This window comes from Myodes glareolus, chromosome 18, assembly GCF_982192425.1.
Source record: "Myodes glareolus chromosome 18, mMyoGla1.1, whole genome shotgun sequence".
NCBI lineage: Eukaryota > Metazoa > Chordata > Mammalia > Rodentia > Cricetidae > Myodes > Myodes glareolus.
The window spans coordinates 47,462,678-47,481,691 of NC_142043.1; the positions used below are offsets into that span (position 1 = coordinate 47,462,678).

The window sequence follows — 19,014 nt, forward strand, 5'->3', positions numbered from 1 at the left end:
GCCCCTGCCAAGGAGACTTTAATTGTCTGGGTCTTGCTTCTCCGCACTCCTAGTCCCTTAAAGCAGACGGGAATCGTGAGCAGTGACTGAACAGGGGTGGGTTGTCTGAGCACAGAGGGACTGTCTGACAGGCTGATACAGACGTAGGAGGGTCCCTCAGGACACAGACTGAAGATCCAGGAGCGGTGTATTAAGGGAGAAAGGGTTTCTTTAGGCTCGTAGTTTTCAGGGTTACCATCCACATGGGCCAGGAAGGCATGACGGGGTGGCTACACAGCAGCAGGTGTGTGGGTAGAGCACCTCATGTCGTGATGGGCAGAATGAAGCTATATCCTAACAGGCTAGCTGTGCCCCAACAATCCTACGTCTGCCAGCTAGGGCTTATGTCCAGTAGTCTCAGCAGCCTCTGGCAATAAAAGGGTTCGAATACATGAGCTTATGAAAGTTTTTCATTTAACCCATGACATTTTGTCCGTGGTCTCCGTATGCTTTCTCTTACCCTGGCTCTACCAAGTACCTGCAGCTTTCCTTGGCAGATGTACCACATCCTACAATATCCTGGTGTGGTGGTTTGAAAGAAATAGCCCCCAAAGGGAGTGGCACTATTAGGAGGTGTAACCTTGTGGGAGGAGGTGTGGTCTTGTTGGAGGAAGTGTGTCACTGTGGAGGTGGGATTTGAGGTCTCATATAAGCTCAAGACACTACTCAGGGTCTCAGACCACTTCCTGGTGCCTGCAAGATGTAGGACTCTGAGCTGCTTCTCCAGGACCATGTCTGCCTGCATGCCACCATGTCCCACCATGATGATAATGGACTAAACCTCTGAAACTGTAAGCGAGCCACCCTAATTAAGTGTTATCCTTTATAAGCGTTGCCATGGTCATGGTGTCTCTTCACAGCAATGGAAACCGTGACTAAGACACCTGGAATCTCAGTCGCAGCTCCAACTTCCTGGCCACAGTTTGACACACAGCCTACTTGTGAGAGCCACGTGAGAAATCTGCGCATGTGACACGTTGCCCAGCCACACTGGCTTTCTAGAATCCTGGTGCAAACCTCCATGGCCCTGTAACTCTGCATTCTGCATGCCTAAAAAGCAGGGACTCTTTGAAAGATAGCATGCTCTGTTACCAGTCAAGATGTAGCCTAGTGACCTCCGGGTGCCCTTACAGCCAAACCAGGAAAATGCTGCCCTCATACTATGGGATCTTATGCTTGCCCTCAAGGTACTATTTCTATTGTCTTAGTTCAGAGTTTAAACTTGGCTCAGAGACTGGTTGCTTCACCCTCAGAATCTCATAAAAATGTCTTAATTTTCTTAAGTTCCAATTTATCCACTTTCCCTTTATATGAAGATCTTTTTAAAAATTTAAAATTTAAAAATTCTGTTTAGGGGGCTGGAGAGTTGGCTCAGCACTAGCACTTAAGGGTGCTTTCTGCTCTTGCAGAGGACTGGAGGTTGGCTCCCAACCCATGTCAGGCAGTTCATAACTCCCTATGACGTCAAGTCCAGTAACTCTGATACCCTCTTCTGGCCTCCACAGACACACGCACGCACACACACACATCTACATACACACATGCACACACATATACATACACACACACAAATCAAAATAAAATAAGTATTTTTTAAATCTTTAAAATTCTGCTTAATTAGTCTTTAATTTACTAACATTGTAAAGAGAATGTGTTGTGCTATCTTCTAGAAATTTGGTTGTTGCTGCTTTCAGTGGAATTTTCAATATGGTGAATTTAAGATCCATGTCTTTCCTTTATGGGGTATTCCAGTTCCGTTTGCCATAATGTCTAAGCAATGCACTTGACAGAGTTCTAGACAGGTCCGTTTTTCTCTCCTGATGTTGACACCCGAATTGCTGCAGCTCTGTAGTAAAGTCTTCATGTTTAGCGGTATAAGTTTCTCCACTCCATTCTTGTTCCTACATAATCCTTTTAAATTATGTTTCGGGTGTTGTGCACGTGTGTGCATGCATGTGTGTGCATGTGTGTAAGAGAGACAGAGACAGAGGGAGACATCAAGGCCATAATGAAAAGAGCACATGCAAAACCTCACGAGATGCAGTTGTGAAGAAATATGGTAGCAGAGCTTGAGCGATGATGAGTCGGCAGCTAAGCACACAAGCTGCTTTTCCAGGGCACCTGGGTTCAGTCCCGGTAACCAAAACTTACCAGCACCCAGCAGCTCATAGCTGTCTGTAACGCTTGTTCCAGGGAACCTGATGCCCTCTTCTGGTCTCCGTGGGCACCAGATGCGTATGTGGTGCACATATATACATGCAGGCAAACCACCCATACAATTAAAAGTTAAATAATTGATTAAAAATACGTAAGGAAATGGCAAAATATATGTAAGAAAACGCCTCAACACTTCCTAAAAGAAGACCGAAAATTAGTGAGTGTAACTGAAGAACTTAGGAAAAAGGTCAACAGAAGACTAAATAATATAGAAAAGGAGAAGAAAATAGATAAGGAAAACTATTAACAAAGTAGAAAAATGCCTCCCTACAGGGGTGATTAATAAAACAAGAACAGGGTCTTAAAAAAACATTATACAGCATCTAAAAATCTTCAGAAAAAAAATCCTTTAAAAAACACGATCAAGTCAGGTACAGTGGCACAGTCCAGAGTCTCAGCACTCAGGATGCAGAGGCAGTTGGATCTATGTGAGTTTGAGAAGCCTGCCCTGCATACTAAGTTCCAGGCCAGCCAGGACTACACAATGAGACTCCTTCTAAAAATAAAATAGAATACCATACTACCAACTCAGAAAGCTATGTTTTAAAGATAGAAGTACTGTACTATAAATAACAAGCCCACGGGCCTGAAATTTTCCATTAGAAATGTCATTTGCCAAAAGTGATACTAGAAAACAAGAAGAAAAGCAAAAGACAAGAGAGGAAAGTTAGCCAAAAGCTGGACAGTGGTGGTGCACGCCTTTAATCCCAGCACTCAGGAGGCAGAGGCAGGTGAATCTCTGTGAGTTCAAGGCCAGCCTGGTCTACAAAGGGAGTTCCAGGACAGTCAGGGCTACACAGAGAAACCCTGTTTTGGGAAAAGAAAAGGAAAGAAAGGAAGGAGGGAGGGACGGAAGGACAGAGGAACAGAGGGACGGAGGGATGGAGGGAGGAAGAAAGTTGTCCTAAGGGTGTAGACCCATAATCCCAGCTACTCATGAATCTTCAGCAGGACAGGCCAAGGCTTGCCTGAGTTCAGAGCCAGCTTAGGAGTTGGGGAGACGGCTCAGTGATTAAGAGCACTGGCCTCTCTCCCAGAGGACCTGGGTTCCATTCCCACCACCCACATGGCAGCTCTCGACTGTCTGTAACTCCAGTTAAAGGGGCTCTGACACCACAGCCATTGTATGTGAATATGCAAAGACACGTGCAGGCAAAACACCCATACACATAAAATTTAAAAGGTAAATAAATCCCCCCTGATTTTTTTTATACTCACATTCTTTTTCTGTTTTATACGTCTGGATGTTTTGCCTGCCTGTGTGTCAGTGCACTGTGGGCATATGGTGCCTGCAGCCCCCAAGTTCGTTTAAAAGAAAGGAAGATCAAAGGGAAGGCTGAGGATAGAGTTAGTGGAAGAGCCCTTACCCAGCATGAGAAGCCCTGGTTTAACTCCTAATACAGCGAAAAGGAAAGTGGGGAGGAAGAGAGGGAAAGAAAGGAAAGAAGACCATGAAAAAAAAAAAAAAGACTCAGAAATGAAATATTTGCAAACCATGTGTTGGGAGCCAGGCTGCCTCAGGCTGTCTCAGAGCATCTGATGAAGAGACAAAGGGAACTCTGCTTCTGTGTCCTTGCAGGCTGCTGACTTGGCAAGGTCCAGCCTGAGGCTGGGCAGAGCCTCAGAGGAGTTAAGATTTCAGTTCCTGGCAACCTGGCTTTTCCTCCTTGAAGAGGCTAGGTCATCTGTCCCCAGGTCACTATGTGCACTTGCGATAGCCTGTGTTCCCTTTGTGCAACATTGCTTGGTTACCTTCCTGCTGACTTTACCCCACTGTAGGACAACTTTACACTAACTCTGCCTCATATTCCCCTACAAGGCAAATACAAGACGCTGCACTTCTTAATAAACTTGCTTGGCGTGACACAAACCTTGGACAAGACCTCCTGATCCCAAACTCTGCTATCTTCTTTATTTTCTGATCCCCTGGTCCTTCTTCTCAGAAACCTGTCACTGAAGAATGACCTGCTGGTCCTGGTCAATGGTATATCTCTGAAGGATCTAGGATCCAAATATATAAAGAGTTATCATAACTCAGTAATAAAAAATTCAGTTCAAAACTAGGCAAAGGATTTGAAAAGCAGTTTTCCAAAGAATATAAACAAATGACCCATGACCACATGCAAAGCACACATCTCTTAAATGAATAGAAAAAAAAAGAAATAAGAAAGGAAAGACCATGACTGCTCCTAGGTGTGGTGGAAGAGAAGGTTTATTATAGATATTAGGGAGAGCATAGCCAGAGTCAGGGGCATCTGAGGGGGTCCAGGGTGGGCATGACCAGACTGAGCTGGGCCATGTGTGGAGTGGGGGGGGGATGGGAAAGAGGGGAACCAGGCACAGTAGCCAGGAGAGCCAAAAGAGGGTAGACAAAAGGACCAGGTAACCTAGACGGTTGGATTATATAGGGAAGCCCAGCTGTGGGAAGGGCAGCCCAGCCCATAGGCTGAAGATGGTTAGGCTAGGGAGTGACATATCCCAACCAAGAGGGCCCTGTAACAGTAAAGGCTAAGGGATGCAGAGAGAGCCTGGCAGCCAGCATCTGCTTAACTGAGATGTTAACTAGGCATCTCAGCCATTCACCCCAGGTTTGAGGTCTAACACTAGCAACCACCGTTAGGGAAATCAAAATCGAAAGCGCAGTGAGCGATCTCTTCAAACCTGCTAGGGTAGCACAGCCAGACAATCATAAGGGTAGGAAATATGGTGGGGAAGCCGGAGCCCTCACACAGCGCGGGTGAGAATGGAAAATGCTTTAGCCCCTTGGGAAAACAGTTCCCACGAGGTTAAAATGGGAGCTACCACATAACTGTGCAATTCCACTCCTAGGCATACACTGAAGGCAATGAAGACACGTGTTCAAACCAAGAAATCTGTACCAAAATACTCAGAGCAGCCGTGTTCATAATAGTGAGTAAGTGGGAAAATATGACCATCCCCTGATGTACAGCTGAGCAAATGTGGTGTGCCCATACGATCATATATTATTCCGCCGTGGAAAGGCTGACACATGCTCCCACACTCGTGAAGCTTGAAGCTATTGAGCAAAATGAGCCAGACAGCAACAGTCATATTGCACGATTATTCCATTTATGTGAAAATCAATGTCCTAGTTAGGTTTCTGTTGCTGTGATAAAAATCATGGCCAAACGTAGCGTAGAAAGGAATGGGCCTATTTAACTTACATATCCAGAGTCACAGTTGGCTGAGGGAAGCCAAGGCAAGAACTCAAGGCAGGGACCTGGAGGCAGGAGCTGAAGCAGAGACCATGAGGAGAGCTGTTGACTGGCTTGCTCCTCATGGTTTGCTCTGCTTTTTTAATACAACTCAAGACCACCAGCCCAAGGATGACACCACCCACAGTGGGCTGGGCCCTCCCCCTTCCACATTGATCGTTAATTGAGAAAAAGCACTTCAGACTTGTCTACAGGCAATCTGATGGGGACCCTTCCTCCACTGAGGTCCCCTTCCCAGATGACACTAGTCTGTATCAAGCTGACAAAGAAAAAACAGCCAAAACAGTAAGAAAACAGGAAAATCCAGAGATACAGACTAGGTCAGTGTTAAGGGAAAACAAGATGCTCTCTGGTGAGGGAGCTCAGATTTTTTTTTTTTTTGAAAGTGGTGAGAATATTCTAAAGTCTGCTGTGGTGGTAGATGGACAGCCCTCTGAGCATAGCAAAAAAAAATCATCATGGGGTCAGATATGTTCAATGGGTGCGTGTAGGGCAGGAGAATTACATCTCAATACAGTCAAAACCTGTATCTCTGAGGAAAAGCTGTGTGCTGCAGCATATTGTAACAGACAAGACAACTCTCACCAAGTCTGCCGGTCCAGACCTGTCAGAAACATTGGTGTCACCATGGCTCTCTAAAGGACACCCCCAAGGGGAACCTTTGACACACACATCATGTCATGTGCCAGGATTATTTTATTTAAATACACACACATACATGCGCACGCGCGTGCACACACACACACACAAACACACATACACATAATTTATTTTTGTTTTGTGTTCATTGGTGTTTTGCCTGCATGTTTGTCTGTGTGAGGGTGTCAGAAACCCTGGGGCTGGAGTTACATACTTGAGTTGCCATGAGAGTGCTGGGGATTGAATCTGGGTCCTCTGTAAGAGCAACCAGTGCTTGTCATCCCTGAGCCATCTCTCCAGTCCCGGCTAAAAGGATTCTTAAAAAGACAAAGGTTTCCTAATGATTATGGTGGTGGTAATGTGATGGTGGTGATGGTGATAATGGTGATGATGATGGTGGTGATGGTGGTGATGGTGGTGGTGATGGTGATGATAGTGCTGATGATGATGGTGGTGGTGATGGTGATTATGGTGATGGTGGTGATGGTGGTGGTGATGGTGATGATGGTGCTGATGATGATGATGGTGGTGGTGATGGTGATGATAGTGCTGATGATGATGGTGATGATGGTGGTGGTGATGGTGATTATGGTGATGGTGGTGATGGTGGTGGTGATGGTGATGATGCTGCTGCTGCTGATGGTGATGATGGTAGTGATGGTGATTATGGTGATGATGGTGGTGGTGATGATGATGATGGTGATGGTGGTGGTGGTGATGGTGGTGATGGTGGTGATGATGGTGATGATAGTGCTGCTGATGATGGTGGTGGTGATGGTGATTATGGTGATGGTGGTGATGGTGATGATGGTGCTGATGATGATGGTGATGATGGTGGTGGTGATGGTGATGATAGTGCTGATGATGATGGTGATGATGGTGGTGGTGATGGTGATTATGGTGATGGTGGTGATGGTGGTGGTGATGATGGTGATGATGGTGGTGGTGATGGTGGTGATGGTGCTGGTGATGATGGTGATGATGGTGGTGGTGATGGTGATGGTGGTGATGATGATGATGGTGATGGTGGCGATGGTATATTTGATGGGTTGGTGATGCAGTGATATGATGATAGTGAAGATGATACTGCTCATTTGATGAAGATGGTGGTGATGCGATCATGATTATGGTGATACAATAGTGATGATAGTGGTGATCATGATGATAATAATAGGGATAATGACTACAGTACTGAAGGTAAGACAAGGGGCCTTTTGCATGCCCAGCACCCTCCCTTCGATTTCATAGATGAGCAGAGTGGGTTTCCAGTGTAACTGAGCTAGAGAGAGCCTGTTTCGAGTCCAGACTTTCCCTGTAGGCTTTTTACAGGTATCTATGCCTTTCCCACTGTCCTTCCAGCATGGTTGGGGACCAAATACCTCCAACCTTTGGCCTCCTGGTCAGGCCACTTGGGAAGAATCCCAGCATGGGGCAAGGTTAGGTGCCATTTCTAGAAGAGTAACAGAAGAGGAGGCCAGGCTGAGAAGACGGTATAAGCCAGGGCGAGATGTGACCATGTGGCTTGGGGTCTGTGGCTACTTGTTCCCAGCACGTACGCACTTGAAGGTGCTGAGAACTAGCCCCCCTCGCCCACTTTTACCCACCTCATAACCCGTATGATTTTGTTTTTGCCCCCAGAAGGTGCCTGTGAGTCACCCCACCCATGGAAACCACCCCACTCTAACCTCAGGCAAAGCAGAGTGGGCAACAGTCTCTCATTCCTTCCTAGCTCTCAACAGTACTAGCTTGCTCAAACCTGGTGCAGGGCTGGGATGTAGGTATGGACAGGAAGTGGGCACCAGCTGTGAACATCTCTCCCCACCACCCAGGGAGGAGGGGACAGTCACAAGTACTAAGAATGAGTGATGAGCAAGGCCTGATTCTGAACACTGCCCCTCATCTGCATGTCCCTTCTCCCAGGACGTGGTGACTTTCCACAGGTTTGGATGAGAAGCTGAGACAGGAAGAGGCCACTCAAGCCCAGGCCACACTCACTGACTGACAGCTCCTTGCTTATACACTCAGAGCAGAAGCAGAGAATGGTCAGCCTGCTGGTCCACACCAGAGTCCCACACCCCTACACCTCTGCCTGGCAGATGAAGCCCTGGCCTTCACAGCTGACTTCCTGAAGGCTGTCACAGGCCGGATGAAGAGGTGACAACAGGGTGGGTGCTGGTGGGGACCTGTGACCACAGTCTGGGGGCAGGGCAGGAAGCAGTAGTGATGTGACGGTGACTAGGGTGGGCCGGCCTAGGGACCGCAGCACCATTTCAAAGGCGTCCATTGAGAGCGCAGGTGTCCCCTGAACTGCAGCATCTCTGTGGGACTTCAGGTACGGGAGAGGAAGGGTGGGAAGCAGGGAGGCTGGGATACTCTGGGAAAGAGAATTGGGAGGCAGGGCCCGAAGGAGTCAGAAGTGTTAGGACCATAAAATATGAGCCCCGGGTCTCTGAAAGCCTTCAGGTTGGTCACTAACTCCTTCATGGGTCTTGTGCCCACTCTAGAGCTCGTGTGTAAATGAAGACTATCCACTGTCTCAATGGCTATTTCAAGTCCTGGCAGTTAGAGTCTTTTTTTTTTAAGATCTATTTATTTATTATGTATACAGTATTCTGCCTGTATGTATGTCTGCATACCAGAAGAAGGCACCAGATTTGATGACAGATGGTTATGAGCCACCATGTGATGGTTGGGAATTGAACTCAGGACCTCTGGAAGAGCAGCCAGTGCTCTTAACCGCTGAGCCATCTCTCCAGCCCCCAGTTAGAGTCTTTATAAGATGGAAATGGGCCTCCTGGTGTGGGGTACACCTATGATTCCACCATCAGGAAGGCAGTGAGATCCTGATGCAAAAGATGCAAGAAAGGGGAAGGAAGGAGATGGGAAGAAATGGGGAAGGGAAGGGAAGGGAAAGGAAGGGAAGGGAAAAGGGAAGGGAAGGGAAGGAGGGAAGTGAAAAGGGAAGTGAAAAGGGAAGGGAAGGGAAGGGAAGGGAAGGGAAGGGAAGGGAAGGGAAGGGAAGGGAAGGGAAGGGAAGGGAAGGGAAGGGAAGGGAAGGGAAGGGAAGGGAGAAGCAAAATCCTGTAGACAGATTACCTAACAATACAATGAGTTCCAGAAGGGAACTGATGTTCATGGATCAGTGTCAGGAGCGTTCTGGTCACCTAAGCAGGATGACCAGAAAGCTTGACAAGATTCCCTCTTGCCTTTCTGTCTCTCAGCCCCACACCTGAACTCCGCCTCCAAGTCACTGCTTTCGGTAGGTCATGACAGCCTGCAGCTAGGTGTGAGAGACACTTCAGTGCCCACTCCCTCGCCTAACACCCTGCTGCATACGGCAGACAGCAGAGGAGAAAGATCTCTGAGGGTCCTGGAAGGAGATAGAGCAGCAAGTCTATCGCTGTGACTTCATAACTGTAATTTTGCTCCTGAGCAGTGTCTCAGAACCTAAGACCGTCAGAAACACGGTTTCCAATGGTCACGACCCACGGGCTGAGAACCAGTGAAGTGGAACGGAGCTAGACCGGGACTCAAAAACAGGCCCCTAACCCATCTCAAAGCAAGGAAGAACCTTCTAGTTGATTGTTGATCAACAATCCAGGTTATTGTTGCCCAGCAGTTGGCAACAAATAGGTGCCTGTCCCTCCCATTAGTCCAAGTACAAAGAACTTGGTGGGGAATGTCAAGACAGGAAACCTGAGCAGGGGAAGGCACACTTCAAAGCCCCTCACACGAGAGCCAAGGACACAGACACAGGGCAGCCATTGTTCACTGTGGCACTGCAGCTGGTACCCTTCCAGGGCGCTCAGAGCAGACAAATGGGAAGTGTAAAGAGGGGAAGGAAGCTCACTTCAGGGAGAGACAGAAGTGAGTGCTGCAATTAGAAACACAGAGAGAAAGGATTAGCTAGGAGCCCTGCCTGGGACCACAGGCTTAGGATCCTAGCTCCTCTAGAGCATCAGACCTTCAAGGCGAGTCTGGGCTACAGAGGGACTTCAAAGTCGCCCTGAGTAACAAAGGATACTTTGTCTCAAAATAAATAAATAAAGAGGTAAAGTGTGGCTCAGAGGCAGAGCACTTGCCTACCTTGCATGAGACTTTAGGGTCCATCCCCGGAATCGGGTAGGAAAAGGTACCCTGTTGTGGGTAGAAAATGGCACTTCTCTAAAGCCTAAACCTATTATAGGTGCTTTGTCCCTTCTTACAGTGAGAGCCATCTCCCCACACCCCATCCATTGCCCGGAGTCAGAGTCATCAATCTTGATTCCCACTAGGTCTGAGATAGTAAAATCTCAGCCTGGGGCTCCTCCTGGCTGTGTGACTCTAGGCTATACGTTTAACCTTTCTGGGCCTCTCTGCACAATGGACGAGGCCAACTCTGGCATGCAATAACTAAAGAGTTATTTCAGTCTCTCTCCCTGACTATCCCGAGTGGTGTGTGATGTCAGCATCCTTCATCCCTGTCTCCACAGCTTTCCAGAGCTCACGGCAGCTGTACCCACAGCTCCAAGGCCATGCACTTGTTCCTCCTGGGCCTTTTCCTGCTGCTGCCACCACCTATTCCCGCTCCCTGCTACACAGCCCCTTGGTCGGAATGCAAGAAGAAGCGCGAGTTCGTCGTGCCAGGTGCAGATTTGGCTGGGGAAGGTGTGGACGTGACCACCCTCCGCCGCTCCGGCTCCTTCCCAGTGAACACACAGAATTTCCTGAGGCCTGACCGCACTTGCACCCTCTGTAAAAATGCCCTGCAAAAAGATGCTATACAACTCCTGCCTCTGGCCATTGCCCACTGGCGGCCACACAGCTCAGGCTGCCAGCGTAAAGTGGCCGCGGCCAAAGTCAGCTCGACGGAGGGTGTGGCCCGGGATGCAGCTGCTAACATCAATAATGACTGGCGTGTGGGGCTGGATGTGAACCCCAAGCCCGAGGCAAGCATGCGTGTGTCCATGGCTGGCTCCCACTCCAAGGTAGCCAACTTTGCAGCCGAGAAGACCCATCAGGACCAGTACAGCTTTAATTCTGACACAGTGGAGTGTCACCTGTACAGGTAAGAGCTGGGGCAGCGTGCAGCGGGAGAGAGGAGCCGGAAGAGTAGTGGGATCCTTCAGGGGTCCAGGAGCTCTGAAACAGAGGCATAGTCTACAGACGGCTTCACAGAAGGACACCAAATCCTGACTGCTCTAGACCAGTGGCTCTCAACCTTCCTGATGCTGTGACCCTTTAACGCGGTTCCTTATGTTGTGCTGACCCCAGCCATAAAATTATTTAGTTGCTACTTCATAACCGTAATTTGCTATTGTTATGAATCGTGCTGTAAATATCTGCTATATGACACACCCCCCTCTGGGGTCGTGACCCCCCCCAAGTTTAGAACCACTGCTCCAGATTCATTTCTGTTGCTGTGATAAAATGTCCTGACCAAGGAGCGCTAAGAAGAGAGGGCTTGTTTTAGCCCCACTTACAGGTGACGGTCCATTATCACATGATGTCAAGGCGGCAGGAACTTGGAGCAGCTGGTCCCGTCGCACCCACAGTCAAGAGCAGAGAGAAATGCATGCATTCATGCTTAGTACTCAGCTACCTTCCTCTATTCGTATACAGTCCAGAGCCCCAAAATAGGAACCAGCACTGCCCATTTTCAAGCTGAGTCTTCTTCCCACATCAGTTGAGCCGTCCAGACAATCCCCCACAGGCATGTCCACAGGCCAGCCTGATCTAGAGAGTCCCTCACTGGGACTCAAGTGATTCTATGTTGTGTCAAGTCAACAAAACTAACCATGGCACTGGTCCTTAGATTACAGATCCTACAGCCCTGCCTGTCTGCCTATCTATCTATGTGTCTATCTATGTATCTATCTATGTATCTATGTATCTATCTATCATATATGTATCTATGTACCTATCGATCATCTATGTATCTATCTATCATCTATGTATCTATGTATCTATCTATCATTTATGTATCTATCTATGTATCTATGATCTATGTATCTATGATCTATGTATCTATGTATCTAAATATGTATCTATCTATCATCTATGTATCTATATATTTATCTATCATCTATGTATCTATGTATCTATCATCTATGTATCTATGTATATATCTATCTATCATCTATGTATCTATGTATGTTTGTATGTATGTATCCATCTATCATCTATGTATCTATGTATCCATCCATCCATCCATCCATCCATCCATCCATGAAAAGCCTCCTCTATTTATGAGCACCCACATCTAGAGAAAAACAGGATGGAAGAAGACTGTTCCTGAACTCGAGCTTGGTGACATTTAGGTACAAGCAGGGAGCATCTAACCCCCCTCTCCCAGGCACTGTCAACCTCCCACGGGGTCCTTCCTAGGTAGGGAGAGAGAACAGAGGAAATCTGATTGTGTCCTTCTTCCTCACTGCATGGATACACAGTGACTCCACGTCTTCTGCACTGGTTTCTCGGGCTTTTAAAAACTATTTCTATTTCATTTATTTTTTTATGTACTTATTTAGTTTGTGCATCTGTGTGTCACAGCAAGTGTGTGGAGATCAGGAAACAGCCTGTGAGAGTGTCTTTTCTCTGTTTCTACTGTGTGGGTTCTGGGGACCAAACTCAGGTCCCCACATTACCCCTTACCCCACTGTGGTGATATTTTGTTTATGATCTAACACATAAAGCTTGCCTGAAGATTAGAATGCAGAGCTAAGCCACTAGCTAGCCATAGAGGTCAGGGAGTGGTGGCACACACTTTAAATCCCAGCACTCAGGAGGTAGAGGCAGAGGCAGACAGATCTCTGTGAGTTCAAGTCCACACTGGGGTACACAAGATTGAAGCAGTCTGAAAAAGAAACAAAACTAAATGGTGATGGCTCACACCTTTAATCCCAGTACTTGGGAGTCACATGCCTTTAATCCCAACACTGGGGAGGTGGAGATAGGAAGGGATACAGCTGGGCAGAGAGAGGAATCTAAGGCGGAAGAGACAAGAGCTCATAGCATTCAGTCTGAGGATTCCTGGAGACAGGATCTGCCCACTTTGATCTGAGGATTCGGTAGAGGTAAAAGGTCTCTCTAGTGACTGACTCCTTTACTTCTCTGATCTTTCAGCATTTACCTCAATATCTGACGAATTACAGTTCGCACAACATCCCACATATACACTCTTTATAATTTTAGACAGCATATATTAATTTTCAATAACAATGGGTTTCACTACATGTATATATTTTAATCACATTCTTATCCCAGTTCCTGCTAACCCCTCCCTTTTCCCAACTAGCCCCATGTAGCCCCATTCTACTTTCCTATCTGTGTATATGTATGGGGGAGGGACCTTGAAGGTTGAACTGAGTCAGGGAAATGCCACCCACTAGACTCCTTTAACGCTCTGCTCTCCACCACAGTTTTCGCCTGGTCCAAAAACCCCCACTGCACCCCGATTTCAGAAGGGCACTCAGGAGGCTGCCCCCCAACTTCAACACCTCCACGAAGGATGCTTATGACAGGCTCATCTCGTCCTATGGCACCCACTTTATTACGGCTATGAACCTAGGTGGCCGTGTGTCGGTTCTCACAGCCCTGCGCACATGTCAGCTGACCCTGGAGGGGCTCACCGCTGACGAGGTAGGAGACTGCCTGAACGTGGAGGCCCAGGTCAGCATCGGTGCCCACGCCAGCACCTCCAATGAGTACAAAGCCTGCGAGGAGAAGAAGAAACAGCACAAGATGTCCACCTCTTTCCACCAGACTTACCGAGAGCGTCAATTCGACGTAGTCGGCGGCCACCTCGATTCCATGCGTGACCTGCTCTTCGGGAACCAGGCTACCCCTGAGCAGTTCTCAACCTGGCTAACCTCGCTGGTCAGCAGCCCTGGGCTGGTGGATTACAGCCTGGAGTCCCTGCACATGCTGGTGGAAGATATAGACCCGAGGCGGGAGGCACTGAGACAGGCTATCAGCCATTATGTGGTAAGCAGGGCTCGTTGGCAGAACTGTAGCCGACCCTGTAGGGCAGGCCGGCATAAGAACACACGGGACTCATGCCAATGCGTATGCCACAATTCGAAGGCCACCAACCAGGACTGCTGTCCACGCCAGAGGGGCTTGGCCCACCTGCTGGTGACCAATTTCCGGGCAAAGCATCTGTGGGGAGACTACTTCACATCCTCTGATGCCTATGTGAAGGTCTTCTTTGGGGGCCAGGAGCTGAGGACCAGCACAGTGTGGAACAATGACAACCCCAAGTGGACAGACAAGCTGGACTTTGGGGATGTGCTCCTGTCCACAGGCGGACCTCTGAGGGTGCAGGTCTGGGATGCTGACAATGGCTGGAATGATGAACTTCTCGGTTCTTGTGACAGGTCTCCCACGGCTGGGACCCATGAGACAACCTGTAACCTGAACCATGGCAGTATTACATTCCTCTACCATGTCAAGTGTTTGCCCCACCTGACTGGAGGGACCTGCCTGGAGTATGCCCCCGTGAGCTACCTAGGAGATCCTCCAGGAAACCGCAGTGGGGCTGTGTGGTAAAAAACAAACAAACAAACAACAACAACAAAAAACCCAGCATGCCTTGTGAGCCAGGCATAGTGGTGCATGCCTTTAATCCCAGCACTTGGGAGGCAAAGATAGGTGGATATCTGTGAGTTCAAGGCCACCCTGTTTCAAAAAAAAAAAAATAGCAAAATAGCACACCCTAAAGTGCTCAACTGAATTCACCCAGGGGGATTCACCATGGCATAATATGCAGTAGAGACTGAGACTTGAACTAGAGCTTCCCTGACCCTCCCTGTCCACACTGCCTCAGTCCTCCGATGTCACCAAGCCTGACAGCTACTGCTGGTGCACAACACAAACATTGGCCAGGAAACCAGCAGGCGGCCAGCAGGCTGTCTCCGCTGAATTTTAAGGACCTCCCTCCTTGACACAACAAGATCATCTGTTTGAGACAACCTCTGTGTGCCCCGATTCCTGTGTGCCTTTTGTCCCTCATTCTGCTCCTGACAAATCAAGTATATAGCTTGACAGAGGGCCAATAAATATGATCTGATGGTAAGCATGCTGGTGGCATGATGGCAGAGCAGTCAGTGCTCCTAACCACTGAGTTATCTCTCCAGTTCCCTCTTCTCACTTTCTAAAGTTACCAGGAGCCCCAGCCTGGCAGACTATAAGACTATAAGTGTTTGTGTGTGTGTGTGTGTGTGTGTGTGTGTGTGTGTGTATGCATGCGTGCGTGTATGTGCGTGTGCGTGCACAGGCTGTCACCAGCCCAGGGCTGCTCATCAGAAACCTCAGCTTCCATGAGAATCCATCTGCACAGGTCTGTAAGTTCCCCCCTCCTTCACACCATGGGGGAAGGAGTGGTTCTTAACAGGGTGGTCCGAGAGTCTCCTAAGTTCAACCTGCTCAGCTGGCACGTCAGGATCTGATATCAAGTGATGCCCTCTTTGTTTCATGTGCTTGGGACACAAGCCATGGAGTGCAGGCAAGTTTTGTGGCCGCATGGGCGCTGTGGCAGGATTTGGCGATGCATGGTTGTTTGTAATCTGAGGGGCTTGGACAAACCACACAGACCCTGAGTGGGTTTGAAACCCCCAACAAAATTAACTATGAGGTACGTGTGAGACCCAGAGACTCAAACCCCAATCTTTGACATTGCAGTGACCCAAAATCCCCAGCAAGCAGGGGGAATCAGAAGGGTCTAAAAGCCATGGAAACCACTGTTCTTACATGTTTCCGGTCTCAGCCACACACGAACGAGACCACAGCTTGACAGCTTGATACATGACACCCACTACCTGCAGCCCTGGGTGAAAATAAAGGGTGGTTGTAGCCAATTCCACTGAGAAAATAGATCTGCAGGACTGAGGAGGGAAGGGATTCACTCGGCAGGTCCTTTAGCCTGTCTCAGCTTCTCTCAGAGGATACTCTGTGCTTTTCTCTTTCCTCGGGACTGCTTGAAGGGGGTTAGCAGCTTCTGGAGGATCAGAGAAGGGATCCCGAGAGAGAGAGGTCATGAACTCTGGAAGGTCATCTGCTAGCCCTCCTGGTCTCACATATAGAGAAGCTGAGGTCAGAGGGAAAAGAGGGCTGTTATTTGAACAGAGTTTTGGGAGGATTTTTTATTTCCTCCTTGTTTTGTTGTCCAGCAAAGAATTTAACTGTGGTCAAAGAAGTTAACGGGAGCAATAAGACAGCCAGGTGTCTGGGCCTGGCACTCCACCATGGACACCGTATTGGGAGGCCAAGGGCACAGGAGAGAGTTTATTTGTACCTTCTAAGGATTTATTACTTTTATATTATGTCTATAAACGTTTTGCCTTCAGATATCTATAGAGGCCAGAAGAGAATGCCAGATCCCCTAGAACTGGAGTTAAGGACAGTCGTGAGCCACCATGTGGGTGCTGGGAACTGCGCCCGGGTCCTCTGCAAGAGTATTAAGTGCTCTTAGTGAGTCATCTCTCTAGTGCACCATTTACATTTTGAGATAGGGTCTCCTGTAGTCCAGTCTGGCTTCAGATTTGACCTGTAGCCAAAGATGACCTTGAACACATTGACCACGTCATTGTGGTACTTAAAACCCTTCCTTCAGGTTGGGAAAGATACATCTATTGGTAAAGTGCTTTCCTGGAGAGGATGAAGCCCTGAGCTCAGGTCCCAGAAGCCATACAAAAATGCTACCCTTATCATTAAACCCAGTGCTGGTGAGGCAGAGACAGGGGAATTCTCGAGTCTTGCTGGCCAGCCATTTCAGCCCAATGGTGAACTTTAGGCCAGTAAGAAACTGTTTCAAGGAAGTGGAGCTTGTTTCTGAGAATGACACCAAAGCTCAGGCCTCTACACATTCATACACATACATACACACACATACACATAGAGAAATAGCCTCTATACAGGCCCCCCCCCCACAGAGATGGCCTCTACACATGCACACACACACACACAAGCATACCACACATACATACACAAGCACACATGTATGCATACATGTGCATATATATGTACACATACACACATAATACATCTGCGCATGCACATATGCATGCATATATACCATACACATGCATACACACATATACAGCTATACACACAGACACACATATACATGCACATGCATATATGCACACACAGAGGCATACACACACACAGACATAAGCACATATGCATGCATACACACACATGCACTCATACATACATATACCCACACATGCACAAACACACAAATACATACAAACACACACGTTCCCTTTTTTTTTTTTTTTTTTTTTTTTGGTTTTTCGAGACAGGGTTTCTCTCTAGCTTTGGAGCCTGTCCTGGAACTAGCTCTTGTAGACCAGGCTGGTCTCAAACTCACAGAGATCCGCCTGCCTCTGCCTCCTGAGTGCTGGGATTAAAGGCGTGTGCCACCACCGCCCGGCGTGTATGAGTGTCTTGCCTACATGTAAGGTATGCACCACATGCATACCTGATGCCCACAGAGGCCAGAAAAGAGTGTTAGATCCTCTGAACTGGAGTTAGAGACTGTTATGAACCACCAGGAGAGCACACCAAACTGAGGTGCACCTGACCCAGAGGGGGTGAAGCTATCTCCAGTTTGTTATTGGGCCCCCTTCAGTCCCCAAGCTGCCTAGTAAGTTCCTTCGGGGATTGACTTCCACTTACAGCTGTCCAGAGACAGGACAGTCCTGGCACCAAGTAGGTGCCAGTGATGGGCTGTGTCCGAGCTGCTGGGGGCCAAAGTCATGCATGGTGAGAGTCTCATGAGAGGTTAGGATTTGGGCTATTTGCACAGAGACAAGCCTCAACCACAGGAAGGACCTTAGAAAACAATCAAGGAGTGACTCGCACAAATAAAAAGGGTCTCCACTCTCCCCTCAGGGACCAGCTGCTGAGACCCAGCCCTATAGACTCTCTTAAACAAACTGAAAACCACGTGAGACTGCTCCTCCAACCCCAGGTGTCCCCAGCTGTGACCAATGAGGCTAAACCAAAGATTTCTGCAGTAGCTTTGGGGCTCAAAGGATCTCCGCTGTGATTCCACAGCTGTCTCAACCTGACGGTCCTCAGTGTCACGGTATCAGTCTGCACGGTGGGAATCCTGAGGCACCACCATCCTGGGCCTGGAAGACACCAGAATCCTTCCGCATCTCTCTCCCCAGAGGCTAGTAGTCCTCGACTCCAGCTAGCCCAGACCGAAACAGCTGCTGTCCTGCAGGCAATAACCAGGCTTTGTTATTCACTGTGGGGACTCAGTGGCACATCTGGACTCACTGTTAGTCTCCCCAACATCTGGTTCTTGGTTTTTGTCTTAAAAGAACAGTGATGTCAGCTTTCTGGCTGTACCTTGGGCTTTTCTATGGGACCCCCAGCCGCCCTGTGACCATGAAATAAGGAGGACAGCCTATTCTCGCTGTACCTCACTGCTCTCAGGACTCAGTCCCGCTGGGTTCCAGGAAGTTTTCTCAGTGTCCTGCACAGGGCAGAAGGCAGTAATCGAGCAAGCATGGCCATCGTCACCACCCGTGTCTATCCCTCGCCAGGGTGGGTTCTAGGACACCATATGAATGCATTTTGTAAAATGTTTTTCTAAGTCAGAGAGTGAGGAGAGGGCCCTCGCTCCCTTCCCTGCCCTCTTCCTTCCCCTTCCCTCCCACGTGGCCTCCCCTGAGGTCTGTGGAGCTTTAGGCACAGGGTGGGTTTCAACATCTCAGACCTTCTCAGCAGCCTAGTGAGGTAGATACTCGTCTCCCCATCACAGAAAAGGGGTCACCCATAAAGTCATGGCTTTCCCCCTCACTTTTACAGACACCATGAGACCTCAGAAGTTCACTTACAGTAATTTTCTGTGGTTTTGTTTTTGTTTTCTTGAGATAGGGTTTCTCTA

General features: G+C 48.4%; 1 protein-coding gene across 8 annotated transcripts in view; it reads left to right on the forward strand.

Moving 5' to 3' along the window:
* The window catches only part of Prf1 (perforin 1), a 30,224-nt gene extending 15,038 nt beyond the window's left edge, over positions 1 to 15,186 (forward strand). For 2 of the 8 annotated variants that reach the window (XM_087898147.1, XM_087898148.1), the window contains 4 exons: positions 5,086 to 5,166; positions 8,052 to 8,296; positions 10,604 to 11,178; positions 13,532 to 15,186. In XM_087898147.1, coding sequence (XP_087754273.1) covers positions 10,646 to 11,178; positions 13,532 to 14,660 — 1,662 coding nt within the window. In that variant the 5' untranslated portion in view covers positions 5,086 to 5,166; positions 8,052 to 8,296; positions 10,604 to 10,645 and the 3' untranslated portion in view covers positions 14,661 to 15,186. Of the gene's footprint in view, positions 1 to 5,085; positions 5,167 to 8,051; positions 8,297 to 8,360; positions 8,464 to 9,364; positions 9,391 to 10,603; positions 11,179 to 13,531 lie in introns of those variants that run through there. The other 6 variants (XM_087898151.1, XM_087898150.1, XM_087898149.1 and 3 more) reach the window with 6 other exon arrangements.
* Positions 15,187 to 19,014: the final 3,828 nt, after the last annotated feature.